This window comes from Chiloscyllium plagiosum, unplaced genomic scaffold (genome assembly GCF_037043375.1).
Source record: "Chiloscyllium plagiosum isolate Xiang-an unplaced genomic scaffold, Cpla_swu_hap1 HiC_scaffold_6, whole genome shotgun sequence".
Lineage (NCBI taxonomy): Eukaryota > Metazoa > Chordata > Chondrichthyes > Orectolobiformes > Hemiscylliidae > Chiloscyllium > Chiloscyllium plagiosum.
The window spans coordinates 49,247,130-49,270,525 of NW_028270144.1; the positions used below are offsets into that span (position 1 = coordinate 49,247,130).

Genomic DNA, 23,396 nt, shown 5'->3' on the forward strand with positions numbered 1-23,396 from the left:
AGTAACCACCCCAACACACACAAACGAAGCTGCATCAGGACACTATTCAGAAGGGCCACAACACACTGCAGTACACCAGAACTGCAAAAAGAAGAAGAGGAACACCTATACAAGGTATTCGCCAAAAACGGATACCCGCGCAACTTCATCAACAGATGCCTAAGAGAAAGACCACAGAACGAGGACATACCACAACCAAAAGGACTAGCCACACTACCATACATCAGGAGCATCTCGGAACTGACAGCCAGACTACTGCGACCCCTAGGACTCATAATGGCACGCAAACCAACAGTCACGCTCAGACAACAACTCACCAGAACGAAGGACCCAATACCCAACATGAGCAAAACTAATGTAGTGTACAAAATACCATGCAAGGACTGCACAAAACACTATATAGGACAAACAGGAAGACAGCTAACAATCCGCATACATGAACATCAACTAGCCACGAAACAACACGACCAGCTATCCTTAGTAGCCACACACGCAGACAACAAGCAACATGAATTCGACTGGGACAACACCACTATCATAGGGCAAGCCAGACAGAGAACAGCCAGGGAATTCCTAGAGGCATGACATTCATCCACAAACTCCATCAACAAACACATCGACCTGGACCCAATATACCAACCACTACAGCGGACAGCTGAAACTGACAACCGGAAGCGGAAGTGGCAGGGACAGACCACTATAAACACCGGAGGAAACATCAAAGAAGCGCTTCGCAGGAGGCTCCCAAGCACTGATGATGTCGCCTAGCCAGGGGACGAAACGTTTGCAACAAAAACTTCCAGCTCGGCGAACAGAACCACAACAACGAGCACCCGAGCTACAAATCTTTGCATTTCACTTATACCAAACTTCAAACCACACCTTTAATTCCTTACTTTACTTATCCTGAGCAACCTTGCTCTTGGAGTTTTTGATTTTTATTTAGCTTTTAACTCTTCAAAATCTTTCACAACATTATGACCTGCGAGGATAGTACATTTTAAATTGTGACCCACTATTCCCAGAGTTGTATCAAATGTTAAAGATTTTGTTTAAGTTCACACAGAATCCCAATTTAGTTGAATTTCAGACCATGGTTGAAAGAAATTTCAGGCCAGATTTCTGAACAAATCAAGACTTATTACATGTTATAATTATAGCTACAAGTAAACACATATAAACCATTGGTACTAATTGAAATGCTAATTCCCTTAAAAATTCCTCCACGCACATGGACATGCAAACACACACTCTACAAATACAAATAGGGCAAATAGATTATTGGCAGAGGTAGAAAAACTTTCCTTCTGATTCTGATCTTTCCTTCCTGATTCTGATGTTGAGATGATCATACTTGGGCTAACCAGACCCTTAGTGTTCAGTTGTTTTTTTCTGGAAGCGTCTGATGTATTTGTAAGAAATGTAGAGTGGATGATGTACTTGGAAAATGTCTCTGATTTATCAATTCAAAATTCACAGCTTACTGCAAGTGCTGCAGGAGAGCTAACTGGGTACCTTTAAGTTTAAACTGCATATTAATTACAGAGAACAGCAGCTTATGCTGGAGAGAGCATCAGCACACATTTCTGTGTCTTTCTTTCTGTAACATGCTTCCAGATCCAACCTACTCACTTAGCTGAGAACCAATCAATTTTGCTTGTAACAACACCTTGCCTTGACTCTGAAAGGGCAAAAGAAATGTCCTGTCTTTTCATAAATTTTAAAATGAAAATGATAAAGGATCTGATCAAATTGCTGATCAGAAACTGTGACACTCAGAGAAGAGATTCCAGGTGATTGGCGTGTTAAGGAAAAGTCTTCTTAGGCTGTGAGCAGTCAGGATCTGGATACGTGTGTGTGTGTGTGTGTGTGTGTGTGTGTGTGTGTGTGTGTGTGTGTGTGTGTGTGTGTGTGTGTGTGTGTGTGTGTGTGTGTGTGTGTGTGTGTGTGTGTGTGTGTGTGTGTGTGTTGTAAAATGGAATTGGATAATGGAATTGGATAATTTTCTGAACTGAAAAAAAAATTGAAGGGTTAGATGGAAAAGATGCTGATTGCGACCAGCTAAATTGCACTTGCAGAGAGCTAGCACAGATAGCCTCCTATCAGTTATTCATTTTATTATTCTGTAAGGTGAAGACAGCCCTTTCCTTGGGCAGTCCAGGCCATTTCTAGCTTTACCCCCACCTCTGCAGGTGATCATCATTGGATATCAGGTGAGAAATTTTAAATGTGTCAGAGTGCAAGTGAAAAACTGCCATTGTATCCCATAGAAAGCTCTCAGTTTCTGCATTTAACTAGAATCTTCTGCCAAGTGGACCACCTGGGCACACATCAACATTACAAAACAGTGATTTTATTTTGCAACTGGTTCCAAATCCAAACAGCATTTGAATGACATTTGCAGAAACTCACAATCTAATGCCTAAAAGTCCATCCCACAGGTGATAATAGTTGGTTTGCTCGGACTGCCACATGTGTCCACTGGGCTATGGATCAGTCCTGTCAGAAAGAAATGCTAATGCTGGACACCCGTAGTAAAGATTTGAATGGTAAAGATTGTACACACAGGACCATAAAGATGTTTTTAGGTCAACAGAAGTACTCACCAAATAAGAGGAATTATTCAACTGATGTGTGACCACAGAAACATCATGCTTGCCTGTACAAAATATCCAGAGAGGTGCCTACATCTTGAACCAGTCAAGTATCTCACAGATTTTTACACCTCCAGCAGAGTCAACAATTGACTCTGTGGAGGCATGGACTGTCTTCTAAAGGTGACACTAATGGCATCAGGGGCGGCACGGTAGCACAGTGGTTAGCACTGCTGCTTCACAGCGCCAGAGACCCGGGTTCAATTCCCGCCTCAGGCGACTCTCTGTGTGGAGTTTGCACATTCTCCCCGTGTCTGCGTAGGTTTCCTCTGGGTGCTCCGATTTCCTCCCACAATCCAAAAATGTGCAGGGGTTAGGTGAATTGGCCATGCTAAATTGCCCGTAGTGTTAGGTGAAGGGGTAAATGTAGGAGAATGGGTCTGGGTGGGTTACGCTTCGGCGGGTCGGTGTGGACTTGTTGGGCCGAAGGGCCTGTTTCCACACTGTAAGTAATCTAATCTAATCTGTGGGATGATTTACCAACAAGTAATTGTAGTGAGAAGAAATTTTGAGGAGCCGGACAATTTTGAGGTGAGGGCACACCAGAATGCTGGGGAAACCTTCAGTGTACATCTGCAACAGTGTTCAGAATGGCACCTGGCATGACAGAGGATTGGAGCTCCAAGAGGGGGAAGGGTGTGAACAATCCAAGACCTAAACATCAAATGCATGTTCTGTATGGCTAGAGATCAGTAATCCTTTTTTAAAAGTAGTCAAAGTGTGAGATCCAGGGGCCGCACTAAGAGAATAAAACCAAAATAATCTATATTTTTGAACAAACCATCATAAGAATTACTGTACAATATTAAAACATTAACACATTCTAATGTATACAACTTATTTCTAACACCCAGAATCAGCATCTGGTAAGATTGGGTAATAGCGTGTGGCAAATACCTTATAGAGCACATCAACTAGCAAATGCTATTGAGACAGATCCCACATATTTCTCGATGATTCTGTGCAGAAATTAATGACAAGGTAGGTTAGTAAACTTCATAAGGGAGCATAGATCTTAAATTTTTGCCAATCTAATAATGAAACTCCTTCTTAAAAATAATTCATCTTCGACGACTGATCCTATTCTTGTCAATCACTCTCCTAACCTGGTCTATACATTGATAGCACTGAAGAAAACCTGGTTGCCCTGCTTGTTAGCAAGGAGTTGCAGCTCTTTAGGCTTTCTAAGTCCTCCATTTGGTTCTTGATTTCCCTTGTTCTTCTTTGTAACTCCACCTCTGCTGTTTCATGAATTCTCCTTTTTGCCTCACTGGTGATATTGTTTTGTAGGGCATGGAAAACTTTCCTCCTCTAGTTGGTGAGGTCTTGGATGATGTGGTCATGCTTGTCAAATAAGTCTTGGTGCTTCCTGATCTTGTAGCTGTTGGATTCTTCACACCATAAGATGATGGTTGTCTTCAGTTCTTTCCAGATTTCTTCCAATCTATTGTAGTGAACTCTTGGGAGAATTTGATGAAGTCATTGTTGAAAGTTCGCTAGACTGCTTGGCTCTTCAAGCAGCTCCATGTTGAGGATTTTTTTTAACTGTTTCTGCAACTTAGCTGTCTGTGATGGCACTTGATGGATATTGAGTCAAAAAGAGTAGCGCTGGAAATGCGCCACCGGTCAGGCAACATCTGAGGAGCAGGAAAGTCGACATTTTGAGCATAAGTTCTCCATTAGGAAGAACATTGAGGAGCAGAAGAACCAATGGTCTGTCCAGTAGTCACTTACGCTGGTCATCGCTTTGTTAATGAGGACATCCTTTTGATGTTGGGATTGAACGATGGCATAGTTGATCATGTGCCAGTACTTTGATTGTGCCTGCTTCCAAGAATTCTTGTACTTTTCATTTTGGTGATGGTCTAACTGTTGTTCTGCACATTTGTTAAGCAGGCGAATTGCTTAGAGTTGCACTCTTTCTGATAATTCCTTTCTAGACTTGGGGTCTTTTCACAGCAGAAGAGTGGCAATAGAATTAGTTCCATTTGCAACCTTCCAGATTAGTAAATAATTGTTGATTTTTGTGTTTGTCACTGTTCGGCCCATCAACCCCAAATATGATTGTGACATTATATTCCAGATTATGCTGGAAAAGTAATCTATAATCAGACTGGTAATTCTGATTGATGTTTTATTTTTCTCTTTTCATAATTCAGAAAATGAAACTAATTCTATTGCCTCTGTTTGTCTTGATAATATTTCTTCCTCTAGTGGAGAAGAGAACTTTGTTCCAAAGAAGTCATATTGCAGTCAAAACATGAACCCTGTTTTTCTCTCTCCGTTGATGCTGCCAGAATTTCTGAGTTCCTCCAGCACTTACTGTATTATAAAGTATCACCTTAATCACTTTAGAGAAAGCTTGATTTACTCCATAGAATTACAAACATTGTACAGCACAGAAACAAATCATTTGGCTCAACTGTTGATTGAAGATCTTTTATACTTCTCATTTTTAAGAGCAGAAGTATTTAACTTTGCAGCATTTCATTCTGTCATAAATAGCAAAGTTCTAATATAGTATGTACTATTGAGAATGTTGTTACATGTTTGGCATAGCTGAATAACTGATAACTATATCTTTAACAGAAAACCAGTTTGAAGAAAGTCCATCTTTCAGGATATGGTGTTGAACTTGCTATTAAAAGTACAGAATACAAAGCAGTAGATGACACTCATTTTGAAGGTACGATATTTAGTTTTAGCTGAATATGTAAAATACAGTCAAACTTAATTAGTTGAAGTTGTTTCAATTAGACCTTTTTCTGTAGCATTGTTCTTGCTGTGATATTTTTATGCAGTGATCTCAGAATATCTCGGAAGTTTCAGATAAGGCCCTGTGCTTTTATTCCAAAATATGTGCCTGTTATCTCCACAATAAAAACTGAAGAACTGTAAATTAGATACAAAAACAGAAATTGATGAAAAACCACAGCACGTCTGGCAGTATCTGTCGAGAGGAAATCAGAGTGCAAATCACTGATGATAGTAGTGCATTGAATGCAATAGCATTCCAATTTAAAAACAAAATTATCACTTCTGTAGAAAATAAGACAAGTTAAAATCCATATATAATTCCTTTAGGATAACTTTCTCAAAGTTAAAGTTTTAAATTTCACTGCTTGTTTTGCTGCTAAATACAGCAGTCATTCTTCAACTTTCATCTTATGTTCAGTTAATTCATGATTTTGGCCATATTTTGAGGAAGGTATGTAGACTGTAACATTGAAAGGATTATTTTGCTTTTCCTCAAAAGGTGATATTTTTTCTTAAAGACTGAACATAAAGGATTTTGTGTTCCATTTCACGTGAATGATGCCACAAGTGACAGTTGAACACCATTTCTGTACTCCGGTTTAGTTATAGGGGAAACGAGAAAACCCAAATAAAAAAAAGGAGGTAAGCGTGCAGAACTCAGGAAAGGTTATTAAAATCTCCAGCACAGACACAAATAGGACAGAGTATCTGCAAAGAGATAGAAATCAAACATCAAGTACACTGGACAAATGACAGTGAGAAGAGGGATGGATAATATAGAACTAAAAGTGTTATATCTGAATGCACGCAGTATAGGGAATGAGGTAAATGAGCTTGTGATGCCGATCAAATTTGGTAGGCATGACATGGTAGTTATTACAGACACATTGACGTAAGGGAATCAGGATTGTGAGTTGAATATTCAAAGATATATATCCTATTGAAAAGATAGGCAGGTGAGCAGGAGGGTTGTTTTGCCCTATTCGTGAGAAATGGATTTAAATTAATAGTAAGAAACGAAGTAGGGTCAGATGGTGTGGAATCTGTGTGGGTAGAATTGAGGAACGGCAAAGTTACAAAAAAACCCATAGTTGGGAATTATGTGTAGGCCTCCAAACTGTAGTCAGGGGATAGTATGCAAGATACACCAGGAGATAGAAAAGATGTATAGGAAAGACAAAGTTTCAGTGATCATGGGGGATTTCAATATACAGGTGAACTGGGAAAAATCAGGTCGGTAGCTGATTTTTGGAGCAGCTTGTGGTGGATCCCATGGGGGAACAGGCTGTACTGGATTTGATATTGTTTAATGAGGCAGACTTGATAAGCTTAAGGTGAAGGAACCCTTAGGAAGTAGTGATCATAATATGATTGAATCTACTCTGCAATTTGAGAGAGAGGAGATAGAATCAGAGGTAATGGCATTTCAGATGAAAAAAGGTAACTACAGAGGCATAAGGGAGGAGCTGGGTAAATTTGACTGGGAGAGGAGCCTAGCAAGAAAGAGAGTGGAATAGCAATGGCAGGAGTTTCATAGGTTCATAGTATTTCATAGTAATAGAAGCAGGAGGCATGGTGGCTCAGTGATTAGCACTGTTGCTTCACAGCGCCATGGACCCAGGGTTGATCCTAGCCTCAGGTGACTATCTGTGTGGAGCTTTAAAAGGCTCTGGCTACATTTGGAGTATTGTGCACAGTCGTAGGCTCCATATGTCAGGAAGGATGTACTGGCCCTGGAGAGTGTTCAGAGGAGGTTCATGAGAATGGTCCCAAGAATGAACAGCTTAACATATGAGGAATATTTGAGGACTCTGTATCTATACTTGATGGAGTTTAGAAGGATAAGGAGGATCCAATTGAAACTTACAGAATACTGAATGGCCTGGACAGAGTAGATATGTGGAAGATGTTTCCACTGGTAGGAGAGACTAGAAGCCAAGGGCACAGCCTTAGAGTAAAGGGAAGACCTTTTAGAATGGAGATAAAGAGAAACGTCTTCAGCTAGAGAATGGTGAATCTATGCAGTTCACTGCCACAGAAGGCTGTGGCGGCTATTGAGACTGTTAAATCTCCCCCTATAATGATGTGTCGGGACTTGAGACTTAACAGTTTAGAAAAAGCATCCTCCAAAAATTTAAGAGGATGAGCTGGAGGGCAATAAACATTTAAAAGACCACATCCTTCTCCATTTATCAAGGCTTTAAGAATTACAAACCTCCCGTGCCTCTAACAACTTAAATGGGAGATTCTTCCTAACCAATAAAGCCACTCCCCTACTTCTGGTATGAAATGATGAAAAATAAACATGGTCAAAGCCATTCTGCTGTAATTTCAGATGCTCTTTATCATCCAAGTCTGTCTCCTATAACAAAGCAATATTCACCTCCTTTCTCAGACTCAAGAGTACGTTCTTCCTCTTAGTTGGTGAGTGACTTCCCTTGATATTCCAGGTACATCATTTAATCAAGTCATTAGCTATAACCTTCTGCAATGACTTTTAAATTCCAGACAGGAGGAACCCGAACCACAAATCATTGAGCCTTAGTGTCACATGATCGACTAAATATAAAAACTACATAAACTAAAACCACTACATTTAACAAACCTACAAAACAATTAAAATTTATAAACAATGAAAACCAAAAAACAAACCAACATGTAAAGCGCGAACAGTGCTGAGTAGGAAACTCACCCCCTGCCCAGAGGGGGCAACTACTCAACCCAAACTAACCAGCCCAGCCACCTTCATTTCTCCCAGCTAGAGCCGCACAGTAAACACAAGCAGAAAAAGAGTTAACACACTATAGAATACCAATATGAATAAAAAAAAGTATTTTTAAAACAAAAAAGGAATAAATTCCCCAACCATCCTTTGGTATATCCTAACTTAGAAATTGAAAATGTACATCTTGATTGCCGCAAAACATAGTTGAAACCAAATTATTATCAATAGAAAAAGAAAAATTGAAAAATACAGCTCCAACCTGACTTCCTTAGTTTCTTTTACAAAATGATAAAGACATACCCAAACAACATTATTCATACATACTAAAATTGTTCAAATTAAGTTAATTTGTTAACAAAGTCTCTTGCCTTCTCCAACGTGTTAAAGACATGTATGGATCCATCTAATGAGAACCGAAGCACCGCCGGATACCTCAGGGAGTACTGAATCCCAAGCTCCCTCAGTCATCTCTTCACACTGTTGTAAGATTTTCGTTTCTGGATCACTGCCACTGAGAAGTCCCGAAAGAACATGACCTTGGAGCCCTCGTAAATTAGAGCCTTCGGATCCTTCCCCTGGACTCTGGAAACCTTTATGACTCTCCTTATCCCAGTAATGATGGAACCTCGCCAGGAGAGGACAAAGACGTTGACCCAGACCCGAACTCCGCGCTGTGACCCGGTGAGCCCTTTCTATTTTCAATCCTCTCATGCCAGCCCCTAAGTCAAGGAATTTCAGCAGCCAATCCTCAACAAATTCCGCAGGCGGCTCACCTTCCTTATCCTCAGGCAGACAGATGATCCAAATTTTTTTTCTCCTGCCCCTGTTCTCAAGATCATCGACTTGGTCATGCACATTACGGACCTGCGTCTCCAGGGCTTGGATGAACTGGCAACAGCTTCCACCACTGTGACCCTGTGCTCCACCTCAACCGTTCTCTTTTCCAGGTCTCCAGCTGCTGCTCATGCTTCTGCAACATGAGAGAGATTGGAGCCAGCTTCTCTTCTATGTGGTTCCCCAACATCTCGTGAGATTTTGCGAGCTCTTTCACCAGGGTCTGGAAAGTAATCGACTCCGAGGATTCTGCAGGCTGGGCCGCAGGACCGGCCTGGGATGCTCCTCCTCCCTTTTTCGGCATCTCTGGATGGCTGGAAACTGAGATGTTCATTTTTAGAAGTTTCTTGGGACTCCACGATCTTTCTGGAATCCCAAGATATCACAATGGTCTGGTTTGGGTGGGTTGAAGGTTCGTCCCGCTTGTGCTGGAACTCTGCAGTGTGATCTTCTTAGATCGCTGCCATCTTGGACCCCCCCCCCCCCCGCCAGGACATTGAATATATTTAAGACAGAGATAGTTGGTAAAGGTTTCTTGATGGTAAAGGAGATCAAGGGTTATGGGGAGAAAGCAGGAGAATGATGTTGAGAAATGTATCAACCATGATTGAATGGCAGAGCAGACTTGATGTGCTGAATGGCCTAATTTCTATGTCTCATCGTCTTATTAATTTGGTTATGAATTGTGGGACAGCAGTGTTAGTTTTCTGTCTGTCCTGCCACCTCTGCTCTAACCTCCCCCACCTCAAAACATAGTTCAGGAATTACAAAAAAATAGATTCACACTTATATTGAAGAATCAGATTTGCAGCACCGAACCACACTCAATCCATCATACATGTCTCATTGGCAGTATTTTGATATGAATTATTGCTGTTTTCTTGCTCTTTCCTAGTATCCTTTAATATTCTTTCTTGTCAAAAGTGAATCATTCAGAGTCCCTGACTCAAAACCTTTTTATGGTATAATCTCAAGTGGTAATTTGTAACCTAAGTGACATACACAGGGCTGAACAGATGAACATTTGTGTAAAACTGTGCTGCGGGAAGGAAGTAAAGTTTTCGTTTAAATTCAATAAAGTCCATTTATCCCTGGTTGAGATGCGCATTTTTGAGTACACTAAGGTACAGTACCTTAAATTAGTCATTACTGTAATGTATGGCACACTATAGACAAATAAGAATGATTTTATTTTCATCCATGATCAACATAAACTCCCCCAAGGGACAAGAATATTTTGAATAACGGTCATGGACAACATAGGAGATCAGTGAAAACTAGAGGAAAGAAGTATGACAGTATAAAGAATAAGATATTTGGAAAGAGTTATAAAACAAAGCAAAGAACAAAACAGCAGTTAGATGCAGAAAATTATATAGAAAGAAACATGACGGCGTGGGCGGCACAGTGGCACAGTGGTTAGCACTGCTGCCTAACAGCGCCAGAGACCCGGGTTCAATTCCTGCCTCAGGCGACTCTCTGTGTGGAGTTTGCACGTTCTCCCTGTGTCTGTGTGGGTTTCCTCCGGGTGCTCCGGTTTCCTCCCACAGTCCAAAAATGTGCAGGTTAGGTGAATTGGCCAAGTTAAATTGCCCGTAGTGTTAGGTGAAGGGGTAAATGTAGGAGAATGGGTCTGGGTAGGTTACGCTTCGGCGGGTCGGTGTGGACTTGTTGGGCCGAAGGGCCTGTTTCCACACTGTAGGGAATCTAATCTAATTACAGATTAAGACATATTGTTCTTGAATGTGAATCAGGAAAGTTTACTATGAAGTTACAACAAAGGTGTTGTCGTAAATGTAGTATTGGTGAGACTCCCTTTGGAGTACCACATGCGGTTGAAGGAAGGATGTTTCTGATTTCAAGAAGGACACAGTTGCATTGTTTGTAGCTCAGAGAAACTTGAATCGAATATCTGTCTTAATCTTTATTCCGTCATCCGCTCTTTCCTCTAGTGTAATATTACTTCTCATATTCTTTATTGACTGTGGCTGTTATTCAATATATAATTGAGAGTATATGCTGATCATGGATCAGGATGAAATATTTTTTACTTATGTGTAGTTATAATCAATGACAGTTTTGGCAGTTACCATTTCAATCTCTGACTTATCCTATAAAATTAACTTTACCATAATCTAGAGCAGTGTCGTCAGGTGATTCATTGGAAGAAAAGTTTGTCTTATGAGGAAATGTTGAGCAGCTTGGACCTATGCTCATTGGAGTTGAGTAGAAGGAGAGGTGATCTTATTGAAGCATATATTATTCTGAGGGGATTTGACAGGATGATTACTGAAAGGGTGTTTTGCCTTGTAAGGGAATCTAGAACTAAGAAGCACAGTTAAGAAGAAGTGTCAGTTGAAGTGTTTAAGAAAGAAGGTAAACTAGAACTTGTGGGCGGCACGGCGGTTAGCACTGCTGCCTCACAGCGCCAGAGACCTGGGTTCAATTCCCGCCTCAGGCAACTGTCTGTGTGGACTTTGCACATTCTCCCCGTGTCTGCGTGGGTTTCCTCCGGGTGCTCCGGTTTCCTCCCACAGTCCAAACAATGTGCAGGTTAGGTGAATTGACCATGCTAAATTGCCCATAATGTTATGTGAAAGGGTAAATGTAGGGGAATGGATCTGGGTTAGTGCGCTTCGGCGGGTCGGTGTGGACTTGTTGGGCCGAAGGGCCTGTTTCCACACTGTAAGTAATCTAATCTAAAAGAACAGCTAGGTCTAAATTGGTGGATGTGATGCTGGTCTGACAATCTGAAAACTTCTGGTATGTAGGAAAGTTACAGTAAAGCAGGTTGGAGGAGCTGAGTGTTCTACATCTTGCCCCTAATTCCTATGCTTGTATGAATGTCCGCACTAACAAGATCATCAAAACAACTTTGGTGGCTCAGCAGAAATGGGCAGAGGCAGCACAGAAGTTATTTTGTTCCCAAAGTGCAATTCATAGCATTGAAACTACTGGCATTATGGGTTAGAATTTTACAGCCAAAGGGTAGTCAAAGGTATGAGGATCCTTTAAAAATAGATGTGAGTCAATGCAAGCAAAGATAAGGAAGTAGCAGACTTGTTGAATAATTTTGTTGGCAGAGTTGATGATGACATACCAGACATTCCAGGGAAATTAATAATGAACCAATTAATGAAGGACTGGAAATCGGTAATGTTCGTGGGCAAATGAGGGAACGGAATTTGGGGAAAATGCTAATACCAAGACAGATAAATTCTCCACTGTTTTAAAGTTAGAAAATTTAAGATGCTTTGCTCTGAGACCTCTGCGTGGGATATTTTGGTAATGTTGTGGGGGAGTTTTAAAATAATTTGGCAGGAGTGAGGGAACTTGGGAATAACATCAGGGAGGAATGCCAGGTGCCCAAAATCTGTGGAGTGAAAGATAGAACAAGATAAGGGAACAATAATTTAATGGTGTGGTCAAAGTAAAATGTATGATATTGTAGCTCAGATAAAGTCCTGGTTCAAGAAATGGCATACCGGGTATTAAATATTCCTGGATACAAGGTGTTCAGTAAAGATAGGAAAGGCAGATAAGGGAACAAGGTGGTGGTATTGGTTAAGGTGAACATTGCAATGCTGGAGAAAGAGGATATACTAAGGAGCTCAAGGATAGTGACAATTGTCCTGGTGCTAAGGAACAAAAAGAATGCAGTTGTATTGCTTGCTGTAGTCTATTGACCACAAACTAGTGGGAAGGATGTTGAGGAACAAATCTAGTCTATGGGAATGAGATGGCCCAACTAGATTAAATGAGAGTAGGGAAATAACAAGGTGTCAAAGATCAGTGTATCATTACGTTTCAGCCAATAAGAAAAATAACATTGAGCAATCAGAACAATCACAATAAGTTGATGGAAACCAACTTAAAACAAATCTGGACCAAACATATTACAGTAAGAGTTTGACAGTGAAATAAATAGCTGAACAATGGGCGTTTGACAGTGAAATAAATAGCTGAACAATGGACGATTTGAAAGAAGAGAGAATTTGAGCACTGTCAATAAATATTCCCTTGAAATGTAAAGGTAGGGCAAACAAATCCAGAGCTCTCTGGATGACAAAAGAAATAGGAGGTAATGTTAAAAAAAAGAAAAGATGTGTCTTTTTTATTTATTCACGGACTTTGGGCAATATTGGCTATGTCAGCATTTATTGCCCACCCCTAATTTCCCTTGAGAAGGTTGTAGTCTGCTGCCTTCTTGAACCACTGCAGTCTATTTGATGGTGGACACCCACAGTGTCGTTAAGAAAGAAGTTCCAAGATTTTGACTCCGCAGCACTGAAGAAATAGAGATACATTTACAAATCAGGATGGCACCCTCAAGGATAAGGTCAGAAAATACATGACAACATCACCGCCTGCAAGCTCACCTCCAAATAATTCGCCATCCAATGCAAAATGGATTACAGTAGTTCAGGAAGGCAGCTTACATTCTGAAGTCAATAAGTATGGGCCAGTCAGCAAAGTCTTTATCCTCTGAATTAATTAAAATAAGGGAAAATTACAGAGGTTAAAAACAATGACTGCAGATGCTGGAAACCAGATTCTGGATTAGTGGTACTGGAAGAGCACAGCAGTTCAGGCAGCATCCAAGGACCAGCAAAATCGATGTTTCGGGCAAAAGCCCTTCATCAGGAATAAAGGCAGTAAGCCTGAAGCGTGGAGAGATAAGCTAGAGGAGGGTGGGGGTGGGGAGAAAGTAGCATAGAGTACAATGGGTGAGTGGGAGAGGGGATGAAGGTGATAGGTCAGGGTGAGAGGGTGGAGTGGATAGGTGGAAAAGGAGATAGGCAGGTAGGACAAGTCCGGACAAGTCATGGGGACAGTGCTGAGCAGGAAGTTTGGAACTAGGATGAGGTGGGGGAAGAGGAAATGAGGAATTTGTTGAAGTCCACATTGATGCCCTGTGGTTGAAGTGTTCCGAGGCGGAAGATGAGGCGTTCTCCCTCCAGACGTCTGGTGGTGAGGGAGTGGAGGTGAAGGAGGCCCAGGATCTCCATGTCATCGGCAGAGTGGGAGGGGGAGTTGAAATGTTGGGCCATGGGGCGGTGTGGTTAATTGGTGTGGGTGTCCCGGAGATGTTCCCTAAAGTGCTCTGCTAGGAGGCGCCCAGTCTCCCCAATGTAGAGGAGACCGCATCGGGAGCAACGGATACAATAAATGATATTAGTGGATGTGCAAGTAAAACTTTGATGGATGTGTGGAAGGCTCCTTTAGGGCCTTGGATAGAGGTGAGGGAGGAGGTGTGGGCGCAGGTTTTACAGTTCCTGCGGTGGCAGGGGAAAGTGCCAGGATGGGAGGGTGGGTTGTAGGGGGGCGTGGACCTGACCAGGTAGTCACGGAGGGAACGGTCTTTACGGAAGGCGGAAAGGGGTTGGGAGGGAAATATATCCCTGGTGGTGGGGTCTTTTTGGAGGTGGCGGAAATGTCGGTGGATGATTTGGTTTATGCGAAGGTTGGTAGGGTGGAAGGTGAGCACCAGGGGCGTTCTGTCCTTGTTACGGTCGGAGGGGTGGGGTCTGAGGGCGGAGGTGCGGGATGTGGACGAGATGCGTTGGAGGGCATCTTTAACCACGTGGGAAGGGAAATTGCGGTCGCTAAAGAAGGAGGCCATCTGGTGTGTTCTGTGGCGGAACTGGTCCTCCTGGGAGCAGATACGGCGGAGGCGGAGGAATTGGGAATACGGGATGGCATTTATGAAAGAGGTAGGGTGGGAAGAGGTGTAATCCAGGTAGCTGTGGGAGTCGGTGGGTTTGTAAAAAATGTCAGTGTCAAGTCAGTCGTCATTAATGGAGATGGAGAGGTCCAGGAAGGGGAGGGAGGTGTCAGAGATGGTCCAGGTAAATTTAAGCTCAGGGTGGAATGTGTTGGTGAAGTTGATGAATTGCTCAACCTCCTCGCGGGAGCACGAGGTGGCGCCGATGCAGTCATCAGTGTAGCGGAGGAAGAGGTGGGGAGTGGTGCTGGTGTAATTACGGAACATCAACAGGTCTACGTAGCCAACAAAGAGACAGGCATAGCTGGTGCCCATACGTGTGCCCATGGCTACCCCTTTGGTCTGCTCCCAGGAGGACCAGTTCCACCACAGAACACACCAGATGGCCTCCTTCTTTAGAGACTGCAATTTCCCTTCACACATGGTTAAAGATGCCCTCCAACGCATCTCGTCCACACCCCGCACCTCCGCCCTCAGACCCCACCCCTCCAACCATAACAAGGACAGAACACCCCTGGTGCTCACCTTCCAACATTCGCATAAACCAAATCATCCGCCGACATTTCCGCCACCTCCAAAAAGACCCCACCACCAGGGATATATTTCCCTCCCAACCCCTTTCTGCCTTCCGCAAAGACCGTTCCCTCCGTGACTACCTGGTCAGGTCCACGCCCCCCTACAACCCACCTTCCCATCCTGGCACTTTCCCCTGCCACCGCAGGAACTGTAAAACCTGCGTCCACACCACCTCCCACACCTCAATCCAAGGCCCTAAAGGAGCCTTCCACATCCATCAAAGTTTTACTTGCACATCCACTAATATCATTTATTGTATCCGTTGCTCCCGATGCGGTCTCCTCTACATTGGGGAGACTGGGCGCCTCCTAGCAGAGCGCTTTAGGAAATATCTCCGGGACACCCGCACCAATCAACCACACCGCCCCGTGGCTCAACATTTCAACTCCCCCTCCCACTCTGCCGAGGACATGGAGGTCCTGGGCCTCCTTTACGGCCGCTCCCTCACCACCAGACGCCTGGAGGAAGAACGCCTCATCTTCCGCCTCAGAACACTTTATGGGCGGCACGGTGGCACAGTGGTTAGCACTGCTGCCTCACAGCGCCTGAGACCCGGGTTCAATTCCCGCCTCAGGCGACTGACTGTGTGGAGTTTGCACGTTCTCCCCGTGTCTGCGTGGGTTTCCTCCGGGTGCTCCGGTTTCCTCGCACAGTCCAAAAAGATGTGCAGGGTCAGGTGAATTGGCCATGCTAAATTGCCCGTAGTGTTAGGTAAGGGGTAAATGTAGGGGTATGGGTGGGTTTCGCTTCGGCGGGTCGGTGTGGACTTGTTGGGCCGAAGGGCCTGTTTCCACACTGTAATGTAATCTAATCTAATCTAATCTAATCTAAACCCCAGGGCATCAATGTGGACTTCAACAGATTCCTCATTTCCCCTTCCCCCACCTCACCCTAGTTCCAAACTTCCAGCTCAGCACTGTCCCCATGACTTGTCCGGACTTGTCCTACCTGTCTATCTCCTTTTCCATCTATCCACTCCACCCTCTCCTCCCTGACCTATCACCTTCATCCCTTCCCCCACTCTCTCATTGTACTCTATGCTACTTTCTCCCCACCTCCACCCCACCCTCCTCTAGCTTATCTCTCCACGCTTCAGGCTTATTGCCTTTATTCCTGATGAAGGGCTTTTGCCCGAAACGTTGATTTCGCTACTCCTTGGATGCTGCCTGAACTACTGTGCTCTTCCAGCACCACTAATCTAGAAAGGGAAAATTACAGTCTAAGACGCATGAGGAGGGGCAATATAAGAGAAGCAAAGAAAATGTATATACAGAGACGGACTGCTAAAATAAATGGGAACTCCAGAGACCTATAAGTGTCTTTACTAAGGTAGACTACGCTGCAGTAGCTACAGTAGAAGGATTCATATAACCATTAAAAGTATTTTATAGTTGATTAAGAAGAGGATTCTGGGTAATCCAAGATGGAGGACGGGAAAACATTGTGCCTGTAAGTGTTGCTTCTTTTTTGAGGTATTTTAGGTGTTGGAGATGATTTCCTCAAATTCCAGGAGCAGCAATTACTGTTTTATATGTTGTTGCATCGTTTTGGGACTTCGGGGAAAAATAATCAAAACAATGGCACTTTTTAAAGAGAGAAAGACAGACAAAAGGCCGTGAGCACACGGTTAATGAGGGAGAGAGAAAAAAGAAACTACGCTGCTCACTGACATAGCAGTGAATCTGAACAGTTACTGCCTTTGCTGTTTGAGTTCATGTATCTCTGGACATTGGAATGCGTCTAGGAAAAATTAATAAACAGCGAAATATATAGCTGATTTTGGAGGAACCTGTAGGGGAGAGCTCACAGCACAGGACCAGATCAGTGCATAGTTTTTAACATGTAACCTTGCTGTAAGTGAATAGAGTGGGCTCTTTATTGATTATTTGTTTTCTTGAAATTTGTCTCTTGATTAAATTTTAAAAATATAAACCATAAGTGCTAAGTTAGCCTGAAGCTTTTTTTTAAAGAGTGAATAGACGATGCTATTTTCTGGGTCTGTAGATTGTGAAGGAGCAAAGATGGCATTTACTAGAGTGATATGCTCTTCCTGTCGGATGTGGGAGCTGAGGGAAAGTTTCCATGTTACTGATGATTATGCCTGCAGGAAATGTCTTTGGTTGCGAATCCTATCAGATCGCATAGATCGGTTGGAGTGGCAGTCAGAGCCAATGAGGAATTTACAAAAGCTAGGGGGTGTGATGGTTGCAGTTCGGTAGATGGGTTAACTCCAGGAGAGGTAGGAGGAGTAGGCGGGTAGTGCAGGAGCCTTCTGTGACTATACCCATTTTAAACAAGTATGCTGTTTTGGAAAAGGTAGGAGGTGATGGACTCTCGGGAATGTAGCATGAACAGCCAAGTTTTTGGTATCAAGACAGGCTCTGCTGTAATGAGGGGAATGTCAGGTTCCAAGCGATAGATTGTGATAGCAGTGAAAAATGAGAATGGTGTGTTGCCTTCCTGGTGCCAGGATCAACGATATTTTGAGAGAGGGTGCAGAATGTTCTCAAAGGGGAGAGGGAGCAGGAGAAGGTCATTGTACATATTGGAACTAATGACATCGGAAGGGAAAAGGATGAGATTCTGAAGGGAGAATATAGGAAGTTAGGCAGGAATTTAAAAAGGAGGTCCTCTAGGGTAGTGATATCTGGATTACTCCCGGTGCTACGAGTGAGTAAGGGTAGAAATAGGAGGATAGAGTAGTTAAATGCATGGCTGAGGAGCTGCTGCATGGGCAAATTGTTCACATTTTTGGATCATTGGAATCTCTTCTGGGGTAGAAGTGACCTGTACAAGAAGGACGGATTGCACCGGAATTGGAAGGGGACGAATATACTGGCAGGAAGATTTGCTAGTGCTGCTCGGGAGGATTTCAACTAGTGAGGAGGAGGAGTGGGACCCAAGGAAATAGTGAGAAAAGAGATCAATCTGAGAAAAGAGATCAATCTGAGACTGGTAATGTTGGGAAAGGGAGTGAGTCAAACAGTCAGGACAGGCAGGAACAAAACAGAAAACAAGGTAGGATTGAGTGTCAGTGGGGAAGAACTTTGGAGCTGCGAACATAATTCTATTAGTTTTAAAATAGTGATGGAAAGGGATAGACCAGATCTAAAAGTTGAAATTTTAAATTGGAGGAAGGCTAATTTTGATGGTATTAGGCAAGAACTTTCAAAAGTCTGATTGAGGGCAGATGTTCGCAGGTAAAGGGTCGACTGGAAAATGGGAAACCTTCAAAAATGAGCTAACAAGTGTACAAAGACAGTTTATTGCAATTAGGGTGAAAGGAAAGGCTGGTGGGTGTGGGGAATGCTGGATGACTAGAGAAATTGAGGTTTTGGTTAAGAAAAAGACGAAGCATATGTCAGTTACAGACAGGAGTGATCAAGTGAATCCTTAGAGTATAAAGGCAGTAGGGATATACTTGAGGGAAATCAGGAAGGCAAAAAGGGTACATAAGATAGCTTTGGCAAATAGAGCTAAGGAGAAATCCAAAGGGTTTTTATACAGGTCAAAAGGGAAAGAATAGGACCCCTCAAAGATCAGTAAGGCAGCCTATGGTGTGGAGCCTCAGGAGATGGGGGAGATACTAAACTAGTATTATGCATCAGTGTTTACTGTGGAGAACAACATGGAAGATTATAGAATGTAGGGAAATAAATAGTATAATCTTGAAAAATGTCCATATTACGGAGGAGGAGGTGCTGGTTGTCATGAAATGCATAATAGTGGATAAATCCCCAGGACCTGATCAGGTGTACACTAGAACTCTGTGGAAAGCTAGAGAAGTGATTGCTGAGAAATTTGTATCATTGATAGTCACAGGTAAGGTGCCGGAAGACTGGTGGTTGGCTAACATGGTGCCACTATTTAAGAAACGTGGTAAGGAATACCCAGGGAACTATAGACCAGTGAGCTTAACATTGTTGGTGGGCAAATTTTAGAGGGAATCCTGAGGGACAGGATTTACATGTACTTGGAAAAGCAAGAACTGATTAGGGATAGTCAGCATGGCTTTGTGCATGACAATTCATGTCTCACAAACCTGATTGAGTTTTTTTGAAGAAGTAACAAAGAGGATTGATGAGGACAGAGCAGTGGACATGATCTATATGGACTTCAGTAAGGCGTTTGACTGGTTATCAAGGTTAGATGTCATGTAATACAGGGAGAATTAGCCATTTAGATACAGAACTGGCTCAAAGGTAGAAGACAGAGGGTGGTGGTGGTGGAGGGTTGCTTATCACACTGGAGACTTGTGACGAATGGTATGCTACAAGGGTCGGTGCTGGGTCCACTAAATTTCGTAATTTATATTAGATTAGATTCCCTACAGTGTGGAAACAGGCGCTTCGGCCCAACAAGTCCACACCAACCCTCCAAAGAGCAACCCACCCAGACCCATTTCCCTACATTTACCCCTGACTAATGCGCCTAACAATATGGGCAATTTAGCACATATTTGGACTGTGAGAGGAAACCAGAGCACCTGGAGGAAACCCATGCAGACACTCGGAGAATGTGCAAACTCCACACAGACAGTTACCCGAGGCGGGAATTGTACTCGGGTCCCTGGCGCAGTGAGGCAGCAGTGCTAACCTTTGAGCCACCGTACCGCCCACAATATAAATGATTTGGATGTGAAGATAGGAGGTATAGATAGTAGGTTTGCAGATGACATCAAAATTGGAAGTGTAGTGGAGAGTGAGGAAGGTTACCTCAGAGTACAATGGGATCTTGATCAGATGGACGAATGGACTGAGGAGTGGCAGATTTAATTTAGATAAATGCGAGGTGCTGCATTTTGGAAAAGCAAATCAGAGCAAGACTTATACACTTAATGAGAAAGTCCTAGGGAGTGTTGCTGAACAAAGAGACCTTGGAGTGCTGGTTAAAAGTTCCTTTGAAATAGAGTCACAGGTAGATAGGATAGTGGAGAAGGCACTTGGTATGCTTTCCTTTATTGGTCAGAGCATTGAGTATAGGAGTTGGGAGGTCACATTGCAGCTGTGCAGGACATTGGTTAGGCCACTTTTGGAATATTGCATGCAGTTCTAGTCTCCTTCCTATTGGATAGATGTTATGATACTTGAAAGGGTTCAGAAAAGATTTACAAGGACGTTGCCAGGAGTTGAGCTATAGGAAGAGGCTGAACAGGCTGGGACTGTTTTCCCTGGAGTGTCAGAGGCTGAGGGATGACCTTATAGACGTTTATTATATCTTGAGGTGTATGGATAGGATAAACAGACAAAGTCTTTTCCCTGGGGTGGGGGAGTCCAGAACTAAAGGGCGTAGGTTTAGGGTGAGAGGGGAAAGATAAAAGAGACTTAAGGGGAAGCTTTTTCACGTAGAAGGTGTTGTGTATGGAATGAGCTGCCAGAGGAAGTGGTGGAAGCTGGTACAATTACAACATTTAAAAGGCATCTGGATGGGTAAATGAATAGGAAGGGTTTAGAGGGATGTGGGCCAAGCGCTGGCAATTGGGGCTAGATTAGGTTAGGATATCTGGTTGGCATGGACGAGTTGGACTGACGGGTCTGTTTCTGTGCTGTACATCTCTCTGACTATATTAAAGTTTAGAGGCATATGGACCAAACATTGGCAAATGGGACTAGTTTAGCTTGGGGAACCTGGTTGGCATGGATGAGTTGGACCAAAGGGTCTGTTACCATGCTGTATGATTCTATTAGATAGGCTGCCTATTCTTTACAATTGATAAAGGCGTTGGGACCAGGTGAGGTGCATAAACGTACTGAGGGAAGAGAGGCTGAAATTGCAGAGCTTCTGGCAATAATTTTTCAGTCTTCCTTTGGACTTGTCTGGTGCCACAGCACTAGAGAATTGCAAATAAAATACCCTTGCCCTGAATCACTAGTTGAATGACATTGCCTCTATGCCATTGTCTCCCCCTAATTTGCTTATGTGATGTCCTGCCATTGAGATTGACAGAATGTCTAAATCTTAATTTTTTTTTAGAATGGATTCCCTACAGTATGGAAACAGGTCCTTCGGCCCAACAAGTTCACACCGACCTTTCGAAAAATAACTCACCCAGACCCCATTCCCCTACCCTACATTCACCCTTGACTAATTCACCTAAAACTATGGGCAATTCAGCATGGCCAATTCAACGAGTCTGCACATCTTTGGTTTGTGGGTGGAAACTGGAGCACCCGGTGGAAACCCATGCAGACACAGGAAAATGTGCAAACTCCACATAGACAGTCGCCCTCGGTGGGAATTGAACCCGGGTCTCTAGCACTGTGAGGCAGTAGAGCTAACCACTGAACCACCATGCCGCCCTGCGACACAATGAAGAACATTAAATTCTAATTTAATCTTCTTCACATGTTTAAAAGCTGCTTCCACATCATCCTTATGAGTACTGAAGGATTTATATGCCTCTACTCTTTGAGTCAGACAAAAACCCTCTGCTTTATATTGTGTATAGAGCACATATAAAAGTGTCCAAAGATATGGAGTTGGATGGATTGGCCATGCTAAATTGCCCATTGTGTCCAGTGATATGCAAGATTGGTGGATTAATCATGGGAAATGCAGGGTTTCAGGGATATAGTAGGGGTGCCGGTCTGGCTGGGATACTGTCTGGAGGGCCGGTGTGGACTCCGGTTGAATGACCTACTTCCACAGTGGAGGGATTCTATAATTTATAATGTATATTTAAATATTTAACAATTTTCAATCTGATTACAGTTTTTGCCTCTGAGACTGTATCCCATAAAATTATCTTCTTACAAAAATAGCAGTTGTGCAGAGTAAGATGTTTGTACATATTATTTATAATGTAAAACATTGTTAATAATTCTCATTGTGCTAATCTGACAATATTAGCAGTACATGTACAAATGTTATAAATTGCTGTGTAATTGACAAATATTGTTTCTAATTTTAATGCAGGTACGAATAATACTGTGCTGGAAGATGATGATGACATTGATGAAGTTCAGGGGTTCCATTTTAGAAAATTGAAGTAAGTTAATTTTTGTTTTTACCTGTGTCACTCTCGCCCCTTATCAGTAGTCACAAAGGGTGCCTCTGATAATAGAATATTTTTTTTTCTTTATTTTCCTTCATGGGATAAGGGTGTCTATAGCAAAGCATGATTCTGTTTTCCATCACTAATTGCCCTTGAACTCAATGGTTTGTTAGACCATTTCAGAAAGCAGTTAAGAGTCGACCACACTACTGTGTCTAGAGTCACATGTAGATCAGACCTGTTAAAGGTGTCAGTGATTGGAACCAGGTGGACCTTGTTAACTAAGAGGTTCTTGATTGGGGTTATTAATCTGGGCTAATCAGGAAAGCCTTGGCTGAGCAATGTAATCAGGGAATTAGATTCTCCTCAGTTGAGAACTGACTCTATTCTGGCTGGCCTCAACCAGTGTAGTGTGCACTTGTAAATAAAGGGTGACTTAGTGACAGGACAATGACCTTAATTCCCCATCTGTAAAGGACATTTAGTGAACCAAATGGGTTTTTAGAAGAATGAATGACAGTTTCTAGGCCACGATTGCTGAGACAAACTTTCAAATCCAGATTTTGTCCATTAAATTTGAATTCCACCATGTGCAATTGTGGAATTTTATTCTATAAGTATTAACGTAGGGCTCTGAATTACTAGACCAGTTACATTACACGCCGTCACCATCATCATTCAAAAAGAAGAAAATGATTATGTCCATTCGTACCTGTTGGTTAAAAAAGCTGTCTGTTCCACTGAGTCATCAAATGCCACTGAGCTTTCACTATTGCAATGCAAAGTTTTCTTTCTTGCGTATACATCCCGTGCCATTTTGAAAGTTTATATTGAATCTGCTTCACTATTCTTTCTGGCCATTCATTCTAGCTTGTAACAATTCAATGTGCAAACACAATTCTCTCTGTCTCTGCCTGGTTCAGTGCCAATTATTTTAATCTCTGCCCTCTCAATACTGGTGGATACAATACCTTTATTCATTCTATTGAAATCCCTCAGAAAAGTTGAACGCTTGCAATCAATTTTCCTTAGTCACCTTAACAGAATGGAAAACATCCCAGCTTCTGCAATCTCTCCACATAGCTGAAGTTCCTTATTTCTTATTCGAATTCAGATAAATCTTTGCTGCAC

The 23,396-nt window shown here is 42.7% G+C and overlaps 1 protein-coding gene across 2 annotated transcripts in view; it reads left to right on the forward strand.

The window, feature by feature from the left end:
- Nucleotides 1-23,396, forward strand: part of uggt2 (UDP-glucose glycoprotein glucosyltransferase 2) — a 374,691-nt gene that overhangs the window by 53,519 nt on the left and 297,776 nt on the right. For both annotated transcript variants that reach the window (XM_043691460.2, XM_043691456.2), the window contains exons 7-8: nt 5,244-5,340; nt 22,187-22,259. In XM_043691460.2, the coding sequence (XP_043547395.2) occupies nt 5,244-5,340; nt 22,187-22,259 (170 nt within the window). The remainder of the gene's footprint in view (nt 1-5,243; nt 5,341-22,186; nt 22,260-23,396) is intronic.